At 64.7% G+C, this 21,904-nt stretch overlaps 3 protein-coding genes across 3 annotated transcripts; 1 reads left to right on the top strand and 2 right to left on the bottom strand.

Annotated features, from left to right (window-relative positions):
• The first annotated feature begins 962 nt into the window (after positions 1-962).
• CLCN2 (chloride voltage-gated channel 2) lies at positions 963-13,627 on the top strand. Its single transcript, XM_059479318.1, is given in 25 exon segments — positions 963-1,170; positions 1,173-1,501; positions 5,843-5,987; positions 6,463-6,594; positions 6,723-6,851; positions 7,378-7,511; positions 7,597-7,674; positions 7,781-7,859; positions 8,434-8,559; positions 8,627-8,711; positions 8,829-8,930; positions 9,014-9,098; positions 9,175-9,330; positions 9,774-9,843; positions 10,028-10,138; positions 10,373-10,586; positions 10,684-10,817; positions 10,929-11,080; positions 11,160-11,265; positions 11,330-11,403; positions 11,744-11,794; positions 12,313-12,351; positions 12,608-12,712; positions 12,784-12,870; positions 12,950-13,627. Coding segments are annotated over 25 exon segments (3,138 nt in total). The 3' UTR covers positions 13,157-13,627.
• Positions 13,609-15,557, bottom strand: LOC132077541 (heat shock protein beta-7-like). The gene is made up of 3 exons (XM_059479319.1): positions 15,377-15,557; positions 14,458-14,609; positions 13,609-13,948 (listed from the first exon to the last, which is right to left on the bottom strand). Exons 1-3 carry the CDS (start codon positions 15,516-15,518, stop codon positions 13,760-13,762), a joined length of 483 nt encoding a protein of 160 aa, XP_059335302.1. The 5' UTR covers positions 15,519-15,557; the 3' UTR covers positions 13,609-13,759.
• A 1,430-nt stretch (positions 15,558-16,987) lies between these two features.
• On the bottom strand, positions 16,988-21,776 carry FAM131A (family with sequence similarity 131 member A). Its single transcript, XM_059479544.1, has 6 exons — positions 21,637-21,776; positions 19,994-20,118; positions 19,124-19,217; positions 18,680-18,862; positions 18,298-18,426; positions 16,988-17,957 (listed from the first exon to the last, which is right to left on the bottom strand). The coding sequence occupies exons 1-6, from the start codon at positions 21,665-21,667 to the stop codon at positions 17,515-17,517; spliced, it is 1,005 nt and encodes a 334-aa protein (XP_059335527.1). The 5' UTR covers positions 21,668-21,776; the 3' UTR covers positions 16,988-17,514.
• Positions 21,777-21,904: the final 128 nt, after the last annotated feature.

The raw sequence follows: 21,904 nt of genomic DNA on the forward strand, positions 1-21,904 counted from the left end.
ATAGAAGGATGGCACTGGGGCACAACTGGGCTGGGACAGAGCCCTGCATGCCAAGCTGGGTGTCCTGCTCTGCATGCACCCACAGCCATGCAGACACCTGTGCCAGCAGGGTGGCATCACCTGTGGTGGCCCTGCAGTATGCTGGTGGCCCACAGCCAGGCACACTGGTGGCACTGGGCAGAGATGTGTCCTGGCACAGGGCTTCCCCTCCGGATGAACATCCCTGCTGCCACGGGGCAGTGCCAGGAGCTGACGAGCAAGAGGGAGCTCCGTGCTTGGGGATACAATGAGCGGGCAACCCATTTTGTCACCTCCCTGCCTCAAACTGGTTCACGTCGGGCAATGAACCCTCCCAGACTGGCACAGGAGATATCCCAGCCCCCAGCCCAGCCATTGTCACCCACCCTTGAGGGTGCCGACGTCAAACCAGAGGGTGGCACCTGGGCAGTGAGAACCAGCCCGCTCCCAATCCCGCAGCATCAGCCCAGCAGTGCCACAGCTCTGCCTTTCCCTGCACCCAGTTCCTGCCACAAAAGTGCCATCCTGTGCCCTGGGGAGGAGGGTGAGCGTGGCCCTGCCAGCTGCCGTGGTGCCCTGTCCCTGAGCCCGTGGTGGCAGTGAGGCAGAGGTCCCAGCAGCCAGCCTGCCATGCCGGAGCGCCTTCCCCAGGGATTGCTGGTGCCAAGGTCTACCCGTGTGCCTCTCTGGAGAGGACTGAGCCTCTGCTGCCCAGCGACTTCAGCAAGGAAGAGTGGAGCCCACCTGTCTCGCTGGGGGCTGGCAGTGCCGGGACGCTGAGCAGCATCACGGTAAGGATGAGCTCCCTGACAGCTTTGCGTGGTGAAGTCCCCACAGTGCCAAGGTGCCCTGCCCTCCTTGGGCACTGACAGCTGCCCCCGTGCCCTTAGTGACAAGACAGACCTCAGGCACTCTGCCCCCACCAATCTGTCCCCCAGCCGGGCATGGCCATGAGCCTGGGGTGACCGTCTGCAGGGTCATCCCACATCCGACCCGGGGGAACCCACGGGGAAGCAGCGCCAGCCCCACGGCAGCCCCTTGTACCTGCGGGAAAGGGCGCACGGTGTCCCGGGGGAGCCGGCCCGTGGTCACCTCACCCACGGCAGCTTTTACCCCCACCTGCACCCACCGGCTGCCCGGGGGAACCATCCTGGCAAAGGCCGCTGTGGATGGAGTCCCGCCACAGGCCGGAGCTTCCGGCCGGACTGCCCCTGACCCGGCCGGGCACCGCGTGCCCAGCGCCGCCGGTGCCGGTAACGGGCGCCGCCGGTGCCGGGCGCTGCCGGCGGAGGCGGAGCGCGGCCGATCCCTCCCCCGGGCAGTGCCCCGGGCCCGCCCCGAGCGGTCCGGGAGGAGCCGCGGCCGCCGCGGGCACCGGCAGCGGCACCGGCACCGGGACGGCGCGGAGCGGAGCGGCGGCAGCGGCGGCACCATGGCCTCCGAGAGCGAGGCGCAGCGGGCGCTGCAGTATGAGCAGACCCTGGTGAGTACCGCGGCACCGGGCGGGCACCGAGCACCTGTGCCGCACAGGACGGGACGGGGCGCGATGGAACGCCCGGGGGCTGGGGGGGTCTGGGGGTGCTGCCCCGCTCAGGGCGGCAGAACTGCGCGGGGCCCTGTTTGGGATGCTGCCTCCTGTTTGAGATGTCACCCGCAGCCCCCTCCGGCTGTGGAGGAGCCTGGCTGAGCCCCTACCCCCAGGGCAGGACTTCTGCACGCCCCTCACCACCCCCTGGCACACCCCTCTGCCCCGGGAGGGGATGCCCACCCTGCGGGGCCCCGGAGGCGCCAGCCGGGCACACTTGTCTGCCCCGCGCTGCCCGTCCCGGCACTCTGCCCCCGAGATACGCTATCTCCCCAGCCTGCAACCTTAGCCCCATGTTTACAGCTCCTCTGCCTCAGAGGCCTCCCCACTGGCACCAGGCTGTCCCGTTGTCTTGGGGTGTCTTCCTTGCCCGTTGTTTTCCCAGCCGCCCCGCTGCCCACGGCCCTCAGACACCACGGGCAAAGGTTCTTTTCCCTGGCCCCAGCTTGGGACGGTGCCCAAGGCGGACGGTACTTTGCCCTGGCAAAGGCATTTGGACAGGCAGGGCCAGGGAGCTGTGCAGGGAAGCAGGGACTGCCTGGCCACGGAGTTGTGCCCACGGCTGCCCAGGCCGGCTGCTGTGTGCAAGGCGGGCTCTGCTGAGCCTTACCCACCCAGCATGGGCACACTGGGCAGCGTCAGGGCACTGCTGCTCTGTGTACCCTCGGCACTGCCTTTGCCAGCACCCAAACCCTTCCTCTGGCCGTGCCCCTCAGCGCTCACCCCAAGCTGCCCCTGCCAGGTGGCTGCAGGACAGCAGCCGGCCGTGGGAGCCCCGGCTGTGCCGTCATCTCCACGGCCTTGCTGACCCCGCTGTCCTTCCCGGCAGGGCTGAGTCAGGGAGCACTCGGGGGCAGGAACAGGGGTGAGTGCTGGCCGTGCCTCTCCCTGCCGCCAGCTCCGGAGGGCCCCCCTGGGCGCCCTGGTCACGGTGGGTGAGCAGAGAGGCCGTGCCAGCCGGGCACCGCAGGGCGGAGGAGCCTGTGGGCAGAGCGAGGGGAGAGGCACGCTGGGCTGGCATCAGGGCAGCCGTGCTCAGCACCGGCAGACTTTGCCCTCCTTTTCTTTGGGCAGGGTAGCACCCGTGCCCTGAGTGCTCCTGTGCCCATCCCCATGGCCTCTGGGCTCCGTGAGGCCCGTGGAAGTGCCTGGGGCTCGTGGGTGAGGCTGGGCGTGGGCTCCTGCCCCATAACCTCACACCTGCGTTTTGGGAGCTGCCTGGGCACATGCTGGGCAGGAGAAGTGCCCAGCCCTCCCCAGTGCATCTGAGGCACCACCAGCTCCTGCCAGCACCTGGCAGGAAGATCAGGATCCAGCTGGAGCCTGGCATGGGCTGGTCTGAGCTGGACAGCCTGGGGACAGTTCCTGCTGCTTGTGCCCACAGCCAAGTCATGACAGCCAGGCTGCAGGTTGTGCCCAGCTACGTCCAAAGGCCTTTGTCCCTACCCCATGCCCTTTCCCTCACCAGATTTCACCAGCCCTGGGATGCCATGGGTCTTGGGGCCCCAGACCTAAAGGTCTCCCTGGAGTCCCCATGCTCCACAGGTGTTTGTGGGAAGCCCTGACATGCCAGGGCTGCTGGGGTGCACATCAGCCCCAGTGTCCCCCACATGCCAGGCTGTTGTGGCAGGGAGCAACGGGCCCCGTGGGGGGGATTAAGCTTGACAAACTGCACATGTTCATTGCAGAGCCGCTCAGGGTGATTAGAGCCAGGCTAAGACGGGCAGCGTGACACACACCCCCGGCCTCTGCCTGCCCGCTGCCAGCCCAGAGGACCCCCCAACCCTTTAGCTTTAAAAGCTCTCTTGGGGGAAATTCAGGGGAGAAGGATGGCTGGCATTGGGCATGAGGAGGTGGGCGCCACTGCCAGGCCAGCTCAGTGCTGTGGGACAGGCTGGCACGGGGACACAGCAGCACCAGATGCCAGTGCCCGCCCCAGGCGCAGCATCACCCGGGCACAGTGGGCACCACGGGCTGGCAGAGCCAAGGGGCTGTGGCACAGGCAGTGCCTGCAGCACAGCAGCTCAGGACCAGCACAGCGGCCTTGGCCCGTGCCCGTGTCCCCGAGTGCCCCCCGGCAGCCCCCCCTGTGCCCGCTCCCTGCCCGCCCGGCACTGTGATTGTTCAGCTGCTTCACGGCAGAGGCCGGAGTCCCGGGGCTGTTTGTGTTTCAAAAGGCCTTTGTGGAAAAATAACCCAAGGGGAGGAGGAGGAGGAGGAGGAAGGACAGAGCCCACCAGTGGCTTTCACAGCCATGCCAGGGCTGTGGGCACAGTAACTGTGGCTGCTCAGCACTGGGCACCCATGGGGGTCCCATGTCCCGCCTGTGGGGCAGTGGCATGGGGCAGAGGGGTGGCAGGGGATGGCACAGGGTGGCAGGTGGCAGCAGGGTGGCATGGCCCCTTTGCTTGTATCCCTGTTGTTATAAGTGGGGTGGGCTCCAAAGGGAGGCAGAGGGGGAGCAAATCCCACCACCCTCAACCAGGCTGGAGCACTTGGCACTGGGCATCCCACGTGTGCCCCAGCACCTGGGGGGACAGTGTGGCAGCCCCTGGCACAGCCTCAGGAGGTAGACACAGAGCTGGTTTGGGGGGCATTCAGCCTGGGGGTGCTTCCATCTTGGTTTGGGCTGGCCATGGGTCAGCAGTGGGGCCAGGCAGGCAAGTGCTTGGCAGGGTGACAGCACTCCTGGGGTGCCGGCCCATTTCATCTTCCAGAGCAAACAAGCGTTTTCCAAAGGGAGCCTTTGAATTCAAGATCCCATGCGGGGCCGGGGTCCTCCTCTGGCAGCTGATGCTGGGTTTGGCCCCTCAAGGTGGTCGTGCCTTTCCCCCCAGCTCTCTTCCACAAGGCAAGGAGTCTCTGAGCCCATGCTGAGCAGGAGTTTTGGGGAAAATCCATGCCAGGACAGGGTCAGCAATGGAACTTAGTTCACCCTCCTCTCTGTGCCTACATCCCCACCCTCCCTCCTGCTGCTGGGCACAACCTGGGTATTAGAGAGCAGAGAATCCACCCGGCGCCGCTCTGGCTGCTGTCTGCTCTCTGCCCAAGGGACCTGGGCAGGAGTGCTGCCCCGTCTGCACCTTCCTGCCATCCCCACAGGGAGCTGCCGTGTGCCAGGGGGCTGTGAACAGGACCCGGGCATGCAGGGTGGGCACTGCCCCCAGCAGCCAGGGCTGGCTGCCCACGTGCCGAGCACGGTGCCCACCCGTGGTGCTGGCACGGGCCGTGCCGGGAGCGGGGCAGCTGCGCCCCGGCCGGGCAGCCACGCGCTGCGCTGGCACGGCGGGTGGGCACGCCATCGGCATGGGGCTCACGTTGTCCCAACGTGGGAGCCTGGCAGGGCCCCCGCCGTCCTGAAGCCTCCCTTTGTGCCGGGCCAACCTCTGGTGCTTGGCATTCAGGTCGTGCGGGGGGAGCGAGGCGGAAACCAAGCAACCGAGTCCTTGGCAGTGCCCGCCAGCGCGGGACAAATGCCCCCGGCTCAGCGGGGAACACGGGCACAAAGAGCTCCTGGCCAGCGTGAGAGGCACTGCCAGGGCCACCCCCTGCCAGGGCCAGGCCACGTGCCGCAGCCAGGCAGGAGGCACCCGAGGAAAGGGGGTGATCCCTATGTGATCCCCCTCTTCACAGCCCAGGGACTGCCCTGAGCTTGATGTTGTGCTCCCTCTCTCCTGGAACTGGGGGTACATCCTGTCCCTCACTGTCCTTTTGCCTTCCTGCTGCCAGCTGAGACCAGCCAGCTCATGTCACGTATGACCTGCCAAAGCTGCATTTGGAGGGGCTATCCCAGCCTTGCTCTTAGCAATGTGGGAGTGTGGTGCCTGCAGAGCTCCAGCACAGCCCCAGTACCAGCCCTCAGAGAGTCTCCTGGCCAAGCTGGCCACGCTCCCATCACCGGAGGCCCTTCCACACCCTCCACCCCAGTGCAGTGCCTGGGGCACCTGGGCAGGGCCAGAGACTGGTACCGACGTTTCAGCTGCCTGCTTGGGGCATGCAGGCAAAACAATCACCATTGATCCACACTCACCTTATCTGCCTGGCTCCTTCCCACGCCCTGGAGGGCATCGGGCACTCCCACAGGTGCCTCCACCCCTTAGCCTTGGGATGCAATGGCTGTTCCCTTACCTGGCAGGCCGTGCCAGTATGCCCACTGCTGCCCTGACTCAGTTTCCCCACTTGGCTGCCGGGTTTGGGGCACCAGCTGCCCTGACACTACTGTCTGTCCTTCTCCCCCAGATGTACGGGCGTTACACGCAGGACTTGGGCACCTTTGCCAAGGACGAGGCAGCCCGGCTGCGGCTGCAGGAGGGGGACACGCCCCAGCCCCGCAGCCCCTCCGAGCTGCTGGAGTACACGCAGGGCCGCTGTGGCCCCTGTCGGGGTAAGGGTCAGCGGGACACGGACACGGGTGGGCACAGCCCCGGCCACGGCAGCGCAGTCGGGCACGGCTCCCACCCCACTGCCACGACTCCCTGGGCTCCCACCCCACCGCGGTGCCGCGGGTAGAGTTTCTGCGGCTGTCATGGGACACCGGCGCCGAGGACAATGCCACCTGCCCGCCGGGCAGCAGGGACACAATGGCCCGAAATAGCCGGGCACGCTGCGGGGATGGGGGCCCCCAGCCCCTGTGCCTGGGGCCGTGCCAGGGAGGCCGAGCTGCTGGGAGGTGCATGCCCAGTGTGCGACTGTGCAGTCAGCTGGCTGTGGCAGCTGGACACAGCAGTGCTCCTGCACCAAACGGTGCCAGCTGTGCTGGGTCGGTGCTCCTGGGTCAGTGCTGCTGCCAGCCAGCCTCTGCCACCTCAGGGTCCCCATCCCTGGGGCGTCCAGCCTTGAACCTGCCCTTGTGTCCACAGTCTGCGCCTTGCAGTGCCAGCGGTTCCTCATCTCCAGGGTGGGTGAGGACTGGGTCTTCCTCATACTGCTGGGACTGGTCATGGCACTGGTCAGCTGGGCCATGGATTTCGCCATCGCCACCTGCCTCCAAGGTAGGCGGGTACCCATGGGTTCCTGGGGCCATGGCAGGGAATAGCCATGCCATAGGCCATGCCATGTGCCATAGGGCCATGCCATGTGCCCTGCCACCCACCACACCTCTGACTGGCTGTCCCCACAGCTCAGAAGTGGATGTACGGGGGCCTGGACACCAACGTGCTGCTGCAGTACATGGCCTGGGTCACCTACCCCACTGTGCTCATCACCTTCTCTGCTGGCTTCACACAGATCCTTGCCCCCCAGGCCGTGGGTAGGGCATCAAGGGGCTGCCTGTACCCTAAACTGGGTGTCCACTCCCTGGGGCTGTGCCTGGGTGTCTCCCTGGAGGTCCTGGGAGCCTTTCTAGGGATATGGGCTGGTCTTCAGAAGGTCTCCTAGGGACTATGGTTTGGATGCATTCCTGAGCTATGGGGTTGGGGAACTTCTAAGGCCTATGAGAGAGAGAGGCCTTCAGAGAGTCTTCTGTGAGTTGAGGGGTGGATTTCCTCCTGGGCTATGAGGCTTGCAGGCTTGGGGGTCTTCCTAGGGCTAATACCTGATCTTCAGAGGGTCTCCTGGGGGCTGTGAAATTGGGGTCCCTGTGGGGCTGTGGGTTGAATTGCTTCGTAACCACATAACCATAGGGGTGTCCCTGCTAATTGTACTGTGGGAAGAGGAGTCTCTGGGACCTTCCTGTGGCAGTGGGTTATGGCAAAGCATCAAGTGTTAGCCCCCAGAAGCATGGGGCATTGTCCCCCCTTCATGACTATTGATCAAGGCTGTCCCCACACCACCAGGCTCAGGGATCCCCGAGATGAAGACCATCCTGCGGGGCGTTGTGCTAAAGGAGTACCTCACCTTCAAGACCTTTGTGGCCAAGGTGATCGGACTGACGTGTGCCCTGGGCAGTGGCATGCCCCTGGGCAAGGAGGTGAGGGCAGTGCCGGGGCAGGGTGAGCAGGGGACAAGGGAGTGAGGCTGAGGGCAACGTCCTCAGTCTCCCTTTGTCCCCTCAGGGTCCCTTTGTCCACATCGCCAGCATGTGTGCAACCCTGCTCAGCCGCTTCCTCTCCCTCTTTGGGGGCTTCTATGAGGTGAGCAAGGCAGGCTGGCCCCAGAAGGATCAACCTGTGCCCACAGCAGGTTTGGCAGTGCCTAGGGTTGGGGGACAGTGCCCACTCACTCCTCTCTCCCGCACAGAATGAGGCAAGAAACATTGAAATGCTGGCAGCTGCCTGTGCTGTCGGTGTTGGCTGCTGCTTCGCCGCCCCCATCGGAGGTAGGGTCACCCTGGGCCGCCCCACAACCCCCACACCTCCTGCCCAGGCAGCAGGGTCCACCTGGAGAGGCAAGCAGGACCCCGGGACAGCTGGCATGGGAGAGGGCAGTGCTGCTCAGCAGGGAGGAGGAAGGGAGGAGCGGGCAGCACCCTCCCAGATGTGTAACGTCCGCTCTTGTCCTCTCCCCTGCCGCCTGCGCTCCAGGGAGCTCCCCGCTCCAGCCCCGCTGAGCCCTGCCCGTAGGTTGGTGACGTGTCTGACTCTCTCCTTGCCCTTTGCCTGCTGCCCTATCTGTCTGTCTGTCCATCTGTGTGCACCCCACTCCCACCCCTCGTGTCGCTGCCCACATCCCTGTGCTGCCCTCTCGCTGTGCTGTGCCCGCTGTGCTGTGCCCGCTGTGCTGTGCCCTCTGTGCTTTGCCAGGGAATCCTTGGAACCGCCCTGTAGTGTGTCCGTGGGGCAGCCAGACCCCCGTGGGCTGTGCACGAGTGTGGACTCTGGGTGGGACGCGTGCCAGGCACCAGGGCCTGCCTGGGTTTCTCCACCTCCCTGGTGCACTTCCCCCCATGCCAGGCGTCCTCTTCAGCATCGAGGTCACCTCCACCTTCTTTGCCGTCCGCAACTACTGGCGCGGCTTCTTTGCTGCCACCTTCAGCGCCTTCATCTTCCGTGTCCTTGCTGTCTGGAACAAGGATGAAGGTACCTCAGGCAGGGTGGGGGCACAGGGGTCCCCTGTCCAGCCCTACTGAGCCCCACCATCCCCCAGAGACAATCACGGCACTGTTCAAAACCCGCTTCCGCCTCGACTTCCCCTTCGACCTGCAGGAGCTGCCTGCCTTTGCCGTCATTGGGTGAGTGTGCCTGTCTCAGCACCCATCCCGTGGCCCCAGCGGTGGCAGTGGTGGCGCTGGTGGCACTGGTGGTGCTGGTGGTGGCAGCAGGACACCTCTTCCCTTGGCTCTGCCCAGGATCGCCAGCGGCTTCGGGGGCGCGCTCTTCGTCTACTTCAACCGCAAGATTGTGAAGTTCATGCGCCGCCAGAAGGCCATCAACCGCTTCCTCATGAAGAAGTAGGTGCCCAGCAGTGCCCAGCTGCAGGGTGGTGGAGCTGGGGCTGCACGAAAATCACCCCCTGCTCTGTGCCCCCTGCCAGACGCCTGCTCTTCCCCGCCCTGGTGACGCTGATCATCTCCACGCTGACCTTCCCGCCCGGCTTTGGACAGTTCATGGCTGGCCAGGTACCTGCCGTGGGTGGCACACCTGTCCCCACCCCAGGGCCACCACAAGCCACAGCTGACCCCTGCCCATCACCAGCTCACCCAGAAGGACACCCTGGTGACACTCTTTGACAACCAGACGTGGGCCAAGCAGGGGATCAATGATGAGTTTGAGTACTTGGGCATCCTGGAGGCCTGGCTCCATCCCCGCTCCAACGTCTTCGTCACACTTGTTGTCTTCATCCTCATGAAGGTGGGTGCCTACTTCCCCTGTCATCCCCAAGGTACCACCAGGAGGTAATGGAGAGGATTTTCTGGATGCCATCAGGGAGGTGCCAGATTGTTACCAGAAAGGTGGCACCAGAAAAGGTGGTACTGGGTGGCTGCTCCAAGAGTCCACCAAGGAGTTTGCTGGGTGGTGCTGGCATGCCATCAAAGAGATCTTGGCTGGGAGCCACCAACATGCCACCAGGGAGGTTCTGGCTGCTTGCTCCTAGGTGCCACCAGGGAGGTGCTGGCCAGATGCCACCAAGTGCCACCAGGAAGGAACTGGCAGGGTGCCCCTGGGAGGAGGCCATGCCCCATTGCAGGGTGTGGTGTCCACGTGCTGCTCAACAGCACCCAGCTGAGGGTCACAGAAGGGGCAGGAGGCAGGGCTGGGTCAGGGAGGGCAACTAATGGGTGTCTGCTCCACAGTTCTGGATGTCAGCCTTGGCCACTACCATCCCAGTGCCCTGTGGAGCCTTCATGCCCGTCTTCGTCATTGGTGAGACCCTGCCCCCTGTGTGGGCACAGTGGGAGGAGGGAGCCACCTCTCAGCCCACACTGGGCACCCGTGGGTGCCCCCAGATGTCCCCTTCCCTGGTAGCACCAGGCAGAGGAGAGGGCGTGAGGCTGGGCTTGGTACTGGGAAAGTCCTGAGCCCGTTCCCAGCCCCTCTGTGCCTGCAGGGGCAGCCTTTGGGCGCCTGGTGGGGGAGAGCATGGCAGCCTGGTTCCCTGATGGCATCCAGACGGACAGCAACACCTACCGCATCGTGCCGGGGGGCTACGCCGTGGTGGGTAAGCTCTGAGCTGGGATGGGGACACCTTGGTGGGCATCATTTGGAGATGCTGCCCCACAGCTGAGGTGATGATCCCTGGAACTGGGAGCGATGCCACCACTGGGAATGTCCCTGCATGGTCCCAAGGGCTCCCCATATGTGGTGGATGCCCTGGAGAGGGAACCCAGGGCGGGGACCCAGCCTGGTGGGCAATACCTGACAGCCCTCCCCCATCTCCTGGCGGTGGCCGCAGGAGCAGCCGCGCTGTCGGGTGCTGTCACCCACACGGTGTCCACGGCCGTCATCGTCTTCGAGCTGACAGGGCAGATGTCGCACATCCTGCCTGTCATGATCGCTGTCATCCTGGCCAATGCCGTCGCCCAGAGCCTCCAGCCCTCCCTTTACGACAGCATCATCCGCATCAAGAAGCTTCCCTACCTCCCTGAGCTGGGCTGGGGCCACCACGAGTGAGTTTGTGTCCCCTGTCCCAACCCCAAACCCCTCACCGAGGCACTAGGGCAGGTGGTGGCATTACTCTGAGGCCGCTGCTCTTGTCCTGGGCAGGAAATACAACGTGCGGGTGGAGGACATCATGGTGCGGGACATCCGCTACGTCACCCTCAACTGCAAGTACCGGGACCTGCAGCAGGTCCTGAACAGCACCAAGATGAAGAACCTGCCCCTGGTGGAGTCAGCTGGTGAGACACAGGCAGGAGCTCTGCCAGCATCCACGGCCGCTGTGGAGCGTGCCATGGGTGGGTGGCAGAGGGAACATCAGGAGCCAGCGTGGCGCCTTGCTGTGTCTGCAGAGTCCATGATCCTGCTGGGCTCCATTGAGCGGGCGCAGGTGGGGGCCCTGCTCAGCACCCAGCTCAGCCCCCAGCGCCGGCTGCTGATGCTGCGGCAGAACGTGCTGCCCGAGGACGGGCACCAGCTCTCCGATTCCAGCATCCGCTTCCAGGTGAGGGCTGCAGCCGTCCTGGGGGATGCCTGGCCAGGGTGCCCCCCACCACCATCACCCAACACTCATCCCCCCACAGATCAGCACAGAGACCTCCTCAGGCACCCCTGCCCGCACCTCACTCCGCAAGCCCCTGAAGCCAGCACTGAAGCGGGCGCCCAGCAGCCCGGCCGACAGCCCCGCAGGTGAGTCTGCATGTGGCCCCTGGCCCCCATGTCCCCACCACTGACACCCCCTCTCCTCCCGCAGCTGGCGGCACTGACCAGACTGGCATCGCCCTCAAGAGCCTCTTCTGTGCCAATGCCACCCCAGAGCCCTCCGAGGTGAGAGCCTGTCCCTCCCCAGCCCTTCCCATCCCTGAATGGCCTTGCCTGGCCCTGCCCATCCCTGAATGGCCTTGCCTGGCCCTGCCCAGCCCTTCCCATCCCTGAATGGCCTTGCCTGGCCCTGCCCAGCCCTGCCCATTCTTGTCACATCCCTTTCCATTCCTGTTCAACCCTGCCTGTCCCTTCCCATCCCTTTCCATCATTTTCCATCCCATCCCATCCCATCCCACCCATCCCATCCCATCCCATCCCATCCCATCCCATCCCATCCCATCCCATCCCATCCCATCCCATCCCATCCCATCCCATCCCCTAACTGCTGTCTCTCCCGGGCCAGGCCCAGGGCACAGCCTATCACAAGGCCAAACGCGTCCGCATTTCCATTGTGGTAAGCTGCAGCCAATCGCAGCCTGGGCACAACTCCTCCCAGCCAATCAGAGCCTGGCAGGAGTTCTCTGAACCAATCAGGGGCCTGGCAAGATTCTGTTTGGCCAATCATGTTGGGCCAGTATCTGTGCAGTCAATCTTGGACAGTTACGATTCCACCCAACCAATCCTGATGTGCATTCTCCCCATTCCAAACCCTCCCAGGAATCAGGATGTGGAGCCTTCCAGCCATCACAACCGCGAGATCCGCCCCACTTTGCTCAGCCAATCATGGCACACCTTGCATTCTCTCCACCAATCACATGCTTGGCTTGTCCAACTGTAGCAAATCAGGGTGTGACCGATGTCCTGTCAACCAATCACGTTCTCTGACCTGCCCACGTGCTGCCTGTTCCCTGCCTGTACCCTCGCTGTGCCCTGCCTGCATGTGCTGCCTCCACCCTCGCTGTTCCCCACCGCTTCCTGCCCGTACTCTGCCCACAGCAGCCTCAGGGCTGTGCCAACACACCTCTCTTGCAGGAGGAGATGATTCTGGGTGACAAGATGACCCCAGCAGAGGTGAGGGGTTGGGCAGAGACAGGCGGGACCCTCCTGCTCAGAGGGATCTCAAAGCGGTGCCAGAGCATGAGGTGGGCATGGGGAGGTAGGGGGTGGATAACCCAGATTTCTCCATAAGACCAGGTGTAAGGAGGTGTAAGGAGGATGTAAGGTGTAAGGTGTAAGGAGGATGAGAGGTGTGGTAAGGTGTAAGGAGGATGGGAGGGCCCTTGTGGGGAGGCTGTACCCCTTACCCTGCCCAATGGCACCTCCCCAGATCCTGGAGTGGGAAGAAGAGCAGCTGGACCAGCTGGTGGACTTCAGCAGCGCCAAGATCGACCCCGCACCCTTCCAGCTGGTGGAGCACACCTCGCTGCACAAGGTGCACCCTCACCCCATCCCAGATCCCCACCCACAACCCCCAGACCCTCAACTCATCCCCTCCTCCTGCAGACCCACACCATCTTCTCTCTGCTGGGCCTGGACCACGCATTCGTCACCAGCATTGGGCGCCTGGTGGGCATGGTGTCCCTCAAGGAGGTGAGCTGGGGACAGGGCAGCTGGGGGGGCACAGAGCAGCACCTGGAGGTGTTTGCCCATGGGTTTGGGGTCCCCACAGCTGCGCAAGGCCATCGAGGGCTCCCTGACGGGCAAGGGGGTGAAGGTGCGCCCGCCGCTCGCCAGCTTCCGCGACAGCACCGCCAGCTCCAGCGAGGCCGACACCACGGCCCTGCGCCGGTTCTGGGAACGCCACCAGCACCACCACATGCCCCGCGAGGCTGGCCCTGGCGGCGACGAGGATGACAACACCCCCAAGGGCCAGTGAGACCCTTGAGACCCACCCCTGTGTCCCCAGAAGCCACAAGGGCCCCCTGGCAGGTGCTGGGGTGTGCCCACCCTGAGCCCGCTGATGCCAGGCTCAGCACAGCAATGGGCACTCTCAATCCAGTGCCTCTGCCCCTCCCTGGGCTGGGGAGCAGCCAAATGATCCCAGCCAGCCCCTGCTCCCCAGCGACCTGCCAGCTCTTGGGGCTTCCCACTTTGCTACCTCTGTACCCCCCCAGCCCCCGGTGCCCCCCAGAATGGCCACTGCCCTCACACCCTCCATCAGCACCACAATGTCCCTTCTCAGGGTGGCACGGGGCGGAGGGGGCTTCAGGTTGGGGTGTCTACGGGGACATGGGTGGGCATTGCCCCCTGTGCTCAGCCCCTCATGGCTGGGAACAGGGGGTCCTGCTGCCTCTCTGCTGTGCACCTCTCCCCTTGTAAATACAGAGATTTTTATATTAATTTAATAAAAGGACTTTATAAACAGAGCTGTAGCACTGTGGGGTTGGAGGTGGAGAGGGCCACAGCCAGTGGGCACCAGCTGAGCTTCACCACGGTGCTGGGGCTGGCAGGCTCCGGGCAGGGAGCGTTTTGTCCCCGCTCACAGCACGGCCTCGCTGCGGTGCAGCCCCTGCGGGCGCTGCCCGGGGCCGGGGCTGGCACGGCGCCGCACAGTGATGACCAGTGTGCCCATCTCCGTGAGGGCACAGCTCACCGACAGCGGGTCCGTGTCCTCGGGCAGCTGGCACTTGTGGGTGAAGGTGTCACAGACGGTGCCATCCTCAGCCACCTGCGGGGAGGCAGCAGCGGTGCGGTGGAACGCAGTGTGGCACGGTGGGCTCCACAGCACATTCCCAGTTACCCCAGTGCTTCTAATGGGCAGTCCCAGACGCCCAGGAAAGATCCCAGTGACTCCAGGGCAATTCCCAGTTACCCCATTGCCAGCAGGAAGCAGGCCTCTGCTGCCCAAGTCTGGGCTTGTGGGGTAAATTCCAGCTACTCCAGTGCCAGCAGGAACTGTTCCTCTTTGCCACGTCTAGCAGGGAAGGCAATGGAGCAGGAGTTCCCACTTGTCCCATTCGCAGTGAGGACAGTTCCCAGTTACACCAGTAAAGGACAGGTGCAGTAGAGCAGGAGTTGCCTGTTGTCCCATCACCAGGCACAGCTCCCGTTTACCCCAGTGCTACCAAGGGCTATTCCCAGTTCCCACCCATCCCCACCACCCACAGGAGGGGTGTCCTGGGACAGGACCCCCATTGTGCCATAGTCAGAGGGGTGCTGCCCCCACGGATGCCTCACCTTTTCTGCCTGGATGGTGACGTGACAGTTGGAGGTGGTCACCACAATGTCAGGGGGCTCAAACTGGCTGACGTCGGCCACCACTTGGTAGGTGTCACCCTGGGCACGCACCCAGGTGCCCAGGCTGCAGGGGTACATGGCACCTGGGGACTCTGTGGGCATTGGAGGGCTGCTGGGCATGGGGCCACAGTACCCAGGGGCTGGGCACTGGAGCGGGGAGGGCTGGGGGTAGCAGATGGCAGTGGGGGTCTGGGGATATTGAAGGTGCTGAGGAATTGCAGGGGGAACTGGGGGTCTCAGGGGTAAAGGGGTACTGGGGGCCTGGAGGGGTAGTGGGGGGGCACCTGAGGGCACTGGGAGATTCCAGGGGCACTGGACAACCTGAGGACAGCAGGGGAATGGCACAGGAGGGTGAATACACAAAGGTCTGGGGGGAGTGGGCTGGGGCAGAGAAGGACACTAGAGTTACTTGGGATGTACAAGAAAGTGGGAACCTAGCAGGTGACATCAAAGGGTGTGGGGCACAGGGGAGCTGAGGACATACCCTGATGGTCTGGGATGGGGAAGAAAATCTATGGGGTGTTCCAGGGACAAAAGGAGAATCAAAAGGGTCTGGGGAGGGGGAGGAGGCAGCATGGCGGTCCTCGGGGCAGCAGGGACACTGGGGTTATTGGGGACTTACAGGGGGAGCACAAAAGCACCTGGGGAGTGGGAGCTGGACAGTAGAGAGAGCCATGGGGCACCGGGGAACAGTCAGGGTGCCCCTCTGAGCCCTCCCAGCCGGTACTGGGGTGACTCCCACGCTGTCCCCAGGCACAGGTCAGCTGGATAACCCTTGGGGGGGACCATCCCCAAGGCAGCAGGGCTTCCCCAGGGTAGCAGCGCCGCTCCTCCATCCCCCACCCTCCCCGCCCGGTACCTGGGTACCCAAACGCCTCCTGTCCCCGTGCCCCGAAGGCTCCATGCCGCAGGTCGCCCTCGAAGCGGGGCTCGCCGAGCCCCTGCCCGTAGGCGCTGAGGAGCTCGGCGCGGTACGTGGAGGCCGACGTGAGCGATGCCATGGCTCCTGCTGCCCGCGCCCCCGCGCCCTGCCCGGGGAGGGTCCAGCCGCCCCAGCCACCACCGCCAGATGCCCATAATTAGGCACCCTGTCCGCAGGAATGTGAGATAAGGGACGAGGCCTCCGTCACCCTGTGGGGCCGCGGCGGGGGCTGCATCCCTGCCACCGCTGCCTGCCACCCCCGGTGCCTGGGGCTGCATCCCTGCCACCGCTGCCTGCCACCCCCGGTGCCTGGGGCTGCATCCCTGCCACCGCTGCCTGCCACCCCCGGTGCCTGGGGCTGCATCCCTGCCACCGCTGCCTGCCACCCCCGGTGCCTGGGGCTGCATCCCTGCCACCGCTGCCTGCCACCCCCCTGTCCCTGGGGCTGCATCCCTGCCACCGCTGCCTGCCACCCCCGGTGCCTGGGGCTGCATCCCTGCCACCGCTGCCTGCTACCCGCCGGTCCCCGGGGAGGAGTTTCCCCCCACCTGCAAGAAGAGGCGCCCGCCCGGTGCAGCGCTCGCACAAGTGACTTTATTCAAGACCTGGCAGGATGGAGGAGGGGGTGCCGCAGTGTGGGCACCCCACGGACACTCCACAGGTGCCCACAGGGGCTCGGGCAGCTGGCCCAGACATGCACACGCGTGCACATGCCCACGCGCTGCCAGGTGTGCACATGCACACACACACAGAGCAAAGCCCCCCGCCATCCACAGGCACCCCCAGCCCCACGGGGAGCAGCCGCTGCCCCCGGGGTGAGTGGTAGCTGATGGTGTGGGGCCTGCTGGCCCCTGCAGCCCCTCGGTGATGCAGGGCAGGGGGCCAGCCCCACAGCGGGCACCCCATGGCAGGGAGGGAGAACAGGAGCTGTGCCTGGCAGGGGTCGGTGGGGTGCTGGGGGATGCAGGGGGCAGAGGTGCAGTGGGTGCTGGGGACATCCCGGGCTGTGGGGACAGGGAACAGTGACCGGGCTGGGTGAGGAGCAGCATGCAGGGGGAGAGAGTGGCCCCACGAGAACACGTGCCATGCGGGAAGGGGCGCGCAAGCGTTGGCAAAAACTGGCATTCCTCCCCCAAACGATGTGCCTGGAACCCCTCACGTGGGCTTGGGGGGTCCTCGAGTGGGGGTGCCACCCCCAGCCAGGACGGGGGGGGCTGGTCGCCCTTCATGTAGGCACTTGGTTCCCTGCTAGGGGTGAGTGACTTGCCGACACGTCCTACCCCCTCTCTGCCCCCTGCATTCCTCACAGCAGCCGTGGGGACGCCTGGCTGGGCTGACCCCCTGCTGCAGGGCTGGACTGGGACTGCTCTTCTGGTGGCCCAAAGCCCCCTGGCTGGGGGCCTGCACCCTCCTGGCCCTGCAGTCTGACTGTGTCAGCCCCATGCAGTTACAAAAGTATAGAAAGTCCCAGCACCGCGGCACATCCACAGCCCCCCAGCACCCCTGGCACCCCCAGAGCACCCCTCCAGCAGCTCCATGCTCCAAGGCAGCAGTTCACAGTTTTAAACTCGGTCCAATAGAAGTTGGCCAGGGAGAGAGGAGAAAAGCCCTTCCCACAGCAAAACCCCCACCACCACCCTGGCTTGGGGTGGTAGAGGCACCACAGGATGGTTGGAGATTTTCAGCCATGCCATTGTGGGGGAGGGAACTGTGCCCAAAAGGGAGCCCAGGGTCGTTTGGGGGAGAACATGCGAAAAACCAGCCCCACTTATTTAGTCTTGTCAGTTTTTGGGGGCACATCTGGGCATCAGGGCAGACCCCTCCAAGCCCTTCCCTGCGCCCCTTCCCTGCTCTCATGCAAAAATCCAGGAGGGCAACGATGTGGCCAAGCAGGGCCGGGGCACAGTGGGGGCACACTGGCTGGGGGGCTGCAGCGGCCCCCGGACCCCTCCTGCAGCCGGGTAGCGAGGGGGAGCAGTGGCAGGGCCCGTCCCTCACCCAGCGTGGGGTCTGGCCAGAGGGCTTCAGCAGGGGACCTGGACCCCACCAGGAGAGGCAGGGCACCCCAGAGGGCATCAGGGCTCTTCGGCCTCCTCCTCCTCCAGCGATGCCACCCCGGAGGAGGCGACGTCAGAGATTTTCCGGCGGAGCGGGAAGTCCTTGCTCAGCACCACCTCGTCCTCCGTGGGCGAGAGACAGGCTTCGGCGTAGGACACGGAGTAGAGGGAGTCCTGGCACCGGAGCCGTGCCAGGCCCCGCAAGGCACTTTGGCTGGCTGGGGGCGGCAGCTTGGGCAGCAGCAGGTCCTCTCCCCCCAGGGAGCCCAGCAGTTTGGCAGTGAGTTCGGAGGGGGACACCATCTCCAGGCTGCAGAGGCTGGAGCAGAGAGTCTCGGGGGAGAGGGTGTGCGAGGAGTCGCTCTCGGGCTCGCAGGAGCCGTGCCGCACGCCCAGCTGGCACAGGTGGCCCTGCAGCAGGTCTCGCAGCAGTGCGCTGGCGGGCATCGTGCCTGGCAGCTCTGTGGGAAAGCAGCACGTCTGGGTCAGTCCACAGCTGAGGGCACCGGGGATGGCAGCTGCCCCCTGCCTGTGCACCACAGGCTGGAAGAAGTCCCGTGCTTGCTGTGCCCACAAATTGTTGCATGCGTGGCACTGGTAATCATCAAAGGAAAAGCAAAACGCTCTCTGGCAGCACGGAGGTGTTGCATTTAAGGGATTCCCCATCCCTGGCTCAGGCACTGCCCTCTGTGGGAGTGACCAGGCTGGGGAATGTGCCAGGCAGTGGGCATTCCATTCCTTTGTCCCTCAGGGGTGGGTCACCCACCCCACCACTCCCAGCCCACTCCCCACAGCACTTACCGGTGGGCTGGGAGCTCTCTGTGGAGGGCATGAAGTCCTCATCATAGGACTCATCGTTGGAGTCATCCCCATCCACTGAGGACCAGGCTCGCAGCTTGGCCTCAGCAATGGCAAACTGCTCCGCCACACCTGGCACGGGACAGGCATGGGTCAAACACACACAGGGAGGTGCTCCCAAAACCTCACTGCCCTGGCACCTCTATGCCCACAGTGCCATGGCATGGGTGTGTGTGGATGGGTGGATGGGTGGATGGATGGATGGATGGATGGATGGATGGATGGATGGATGGATGGATGGATGGATGGATGGATGGAGACAACCCACCCCACCACCCTGGGCCGCAGTCGGGAGCAGCCCACCGGCCGTGCCCACAGTTCCTACCGGCAGCAAACCGCGCCTCCTGCTCGCCCTCGCTCAGGTGGCAGTAGGAGCTGAAGGCGCTCTCCAGGGCAGAAGGTGACTCCACTGGCTTACACCAGCCCTTCCACTCGATGAGGTGGGCAACACGGCCCTGTGCCATGGCCGTTGGCTTTGTCACGTGCTCCTTCACCACCTGCGAGATGCCTATGGGATGTGCCCCAACATCAGCATGCCCTGGGGCACCCCAAGTCCCCACCACAGAGCCCATAACCCCAGGACCCAGCACTCCCCACCTGCAGTCCATGGGACCTGGCACCCCCATGTCCTCCTCTTGAGTGATACCGGTAACCCCCTGGTTCTCCCCAAAACTCCAGACAGGGGATACCCAGGGACTCCCCAAGAGGCCCAGAGCCCTCAGCTCAGGAGAGCCCCCTTTCCCAGCTGAGCCCCTGGGTGAGTAGTTACCGTGCAGCGAGGAGCGGGCCAGGGCAGCGATCTCCTGGATGGTCAGCGTGCGCCGTGACTTGGGAAGCATCTCGACAGTGTCCTCAACATTGACCTGCCAGAGCGGGCAGCGGGGTCACAGCCCTGGCACCATTTCCCTTCTGGGAGCCCCACACTGCAGGAGAGGGCTTGGCCCTGCTTGGTGCCCAGCCCGGGGGGCCTGGGGTGTTCGGGCACACACACATTACAGGCACGCGTGTGTGCAGGGGTGGTTACAGCAGGACACACTCCCACAATGTCAGCACAGGCTGGCACTGTGTACACACCTGCACGTGCCCGCTCAGGTAACCATGTGTGCCCACACACACTGGCAGCCACCCAAACACAAACTGACCACAAACACACACCTGCACACTCACACCTGAACTCCACTGTACAGACACATGCACCTGCACACTTGTGTGCTCTCACACGTGTCTGTGCCCTGTGCTGGGTGGTGTCACACACAGTCTGTGCCCGCCCCAGCTTGTGCCGACACACGTGCATGTGCAAGGCCACCACGGCCTGGCTCCCCAGCACCCACCGCCTGGCAGCACACACCGTGCCAGGGCATCCTGTTGTATGTGCCCATTGCCATCCCAGCCATGCCAGGCCCCGAGCCCATGGCCACGGGGGAAGCGATGTGGGATTTGGAGGCGCGCAACAAATTGCATTGCCATGGCAACGAGGCACCGTGGACTGATTTCTCCCAGGATACAGCCCGGCTCATGGCTGACGTCAGAGCAGCCCCGAGCCACCGCGAGCTGGCAGGGCCATGGCCAGGACGGGTGCCCCACCTCGGGGCACGGGCACACGGCCACCTCAGCTGGGCACGGCCGGGCTCGGGGGTACCTGGAGGAAGTCCTGGCTGTCGAAGGAGGCCTGGCGCACCAGCCGGGGCAGCGGGCGGGCAACGCTCAGGGGTGACAGTGCCTTCACCTCCTTCCACTCCACACACAGCGTTGTGTCCACAGCCACTGCAGGAAGAGCCGAGGCCAACCTCAGCACCTCCATTCCCCCAGCAGCCCTCTCAGTCCCCCACCCGCTGACCCTGTGGTGGCAGCTTCTTGTCCAGTCTGAGACCAGACACAACTCGTTGCTGCAGCGCTGGTGACTCACGCCCGGGCACCTCTTCCGCCTGTGTCAGCGGTAACGCGCGTCCCCAGCCTGGCACTGGGGACCAGGCACCTGTCCCAGCTTGGCAGCTGCTCTGGCAGGGGTGGGGGCAGCTGGACTGGGCTGGACTGAGCCAGGTGCTGGGTGTGTGAAGGGAGGCAGCACTGGGCCAAACTTGCTGGGGGCTGCTGCTCCTCCACTATCTCCATAATCCCCCTCTCCAATTCCCTGCTGGATCAGAAGGGGAAGGAGCAAGAAAGGATAGGGTCAATAAAAGCACCTGCACCCATCTTTTGCCACAACAGCTTGACCTTCCAGCACTGGCACCTCAAACAGATGGGTGCCTACACCCTCAGGCACTGATGCCCAAGAACTGGGGGCTCCTGACAATGCAGTTTCCATGAAAGGCCAGTCCCAAAGGGGGCAAGATGGGGTATCTCTCAAGAGCCTCATTTCCCCTGCACTAAGATGGGCCTGGCTGACATAGACCAGCTGTGAAGTGGGATACAGGGGAGCTAAAAGTGCTGCCTCCCACCTACATCTGAGGGTACACCCTGGCTTCCTTGGGAAATTGCAAAGAGGATCGCCCCCACTCCCAGCTGTGGGCAGGGGCACCCTGTGGTGACATCCTAGCAACAACACCCCCAGGGCCCCTCCAGCATGTCTGCAACACTCTGAGTGCTGTCCTAGCCCCCGTGAACCCAGCCTCCAGAACTCCCTCTGATCACAGCCCCCATCGCTCCTGCAGCACCCCCGCTGCACCCCACACACTGCAGCAAGCCCCAGCCTCCAACACCCCCCTGAACGACTCTGTCTCTCTCATAGCCACCCCACAACCTCTCAGGACTTGAACCAGCACCCCAGTCCCACACCCCTTTCCCAGTCCCCTTGCACCCTCACCCCAACCTCCAGCTCCCCCAGAGACGCAGTCTCTACACATCCACACTCCCCTAGATCTTCCTTCCCTCCCTGGGCCCCCCAGCTGCCCCAGAGCAGCACCCCCAGCTCCCAAACCCCCACCCATCTATAGCCCCCATCATCCTTGACGTACCAAAGTCCCCCAGAGCCCTCAGGTCCTCTGCATACACAACACACTTAGATACCCCAATTCTCTCTCACCTCCGTAGTTCCCTGTACCCTACATCCCTCACAGCCTGCCAGTCCCCATATACCACTGCCACTGCCCCATCCCCTGGGTCCCCCTCAGCTCCCTGCTCTCCCCCTTGCCATATCCCCCAGCCCCCCACTACCCTAGGGTATCACCCCCAGCCCCTCACCGTGCCCAGCACCCCGCATCCCCGAGTCCCCCTAACACCCTCCGTGCCCTGGGACCCCCATTCCCTCCGGTCCGCGCTCCCACCGCGGCGCCGCTCACCCACCGATGGTGGTTTTGGAGCCGATGCAGCCCATGCTCCCGGGGGGGCCCCGGTGCGGGCACTACCGCCGGCTCCGCGCCGCCCACATCGCCCCCCGGCCGCATGGGCGGCCCCGGACAGCGCCCGCGCCCCGCCGGAGCCGCTGCCGAGCCGGGCCGGGCCGCGGAACCCGAGCCCCGAGCGGTACCGGAGCCCCGAGCGGTGCCTGCGCCGGGCCGGGAGCTGCACGTCCAGAGACGTCACTGCTGGGGGAGGAAGAGGAGGGAGAGGG

Source organism: Ammospiza nelsoni, chromosome 10, assembly GCF_027579445.1.
Source record: "Ammospiza nelsoni isolate bAmmNel1 chromosome 10, bAmmNel1.pri, whole genome shotgun sequence".
NCBI classification, from domain to species: Eukaryota; Metazoa; Chordata; class Aves; order Passeriformes; family Passerellidae; genus Ammospiza; species Ammospiza nelsoni.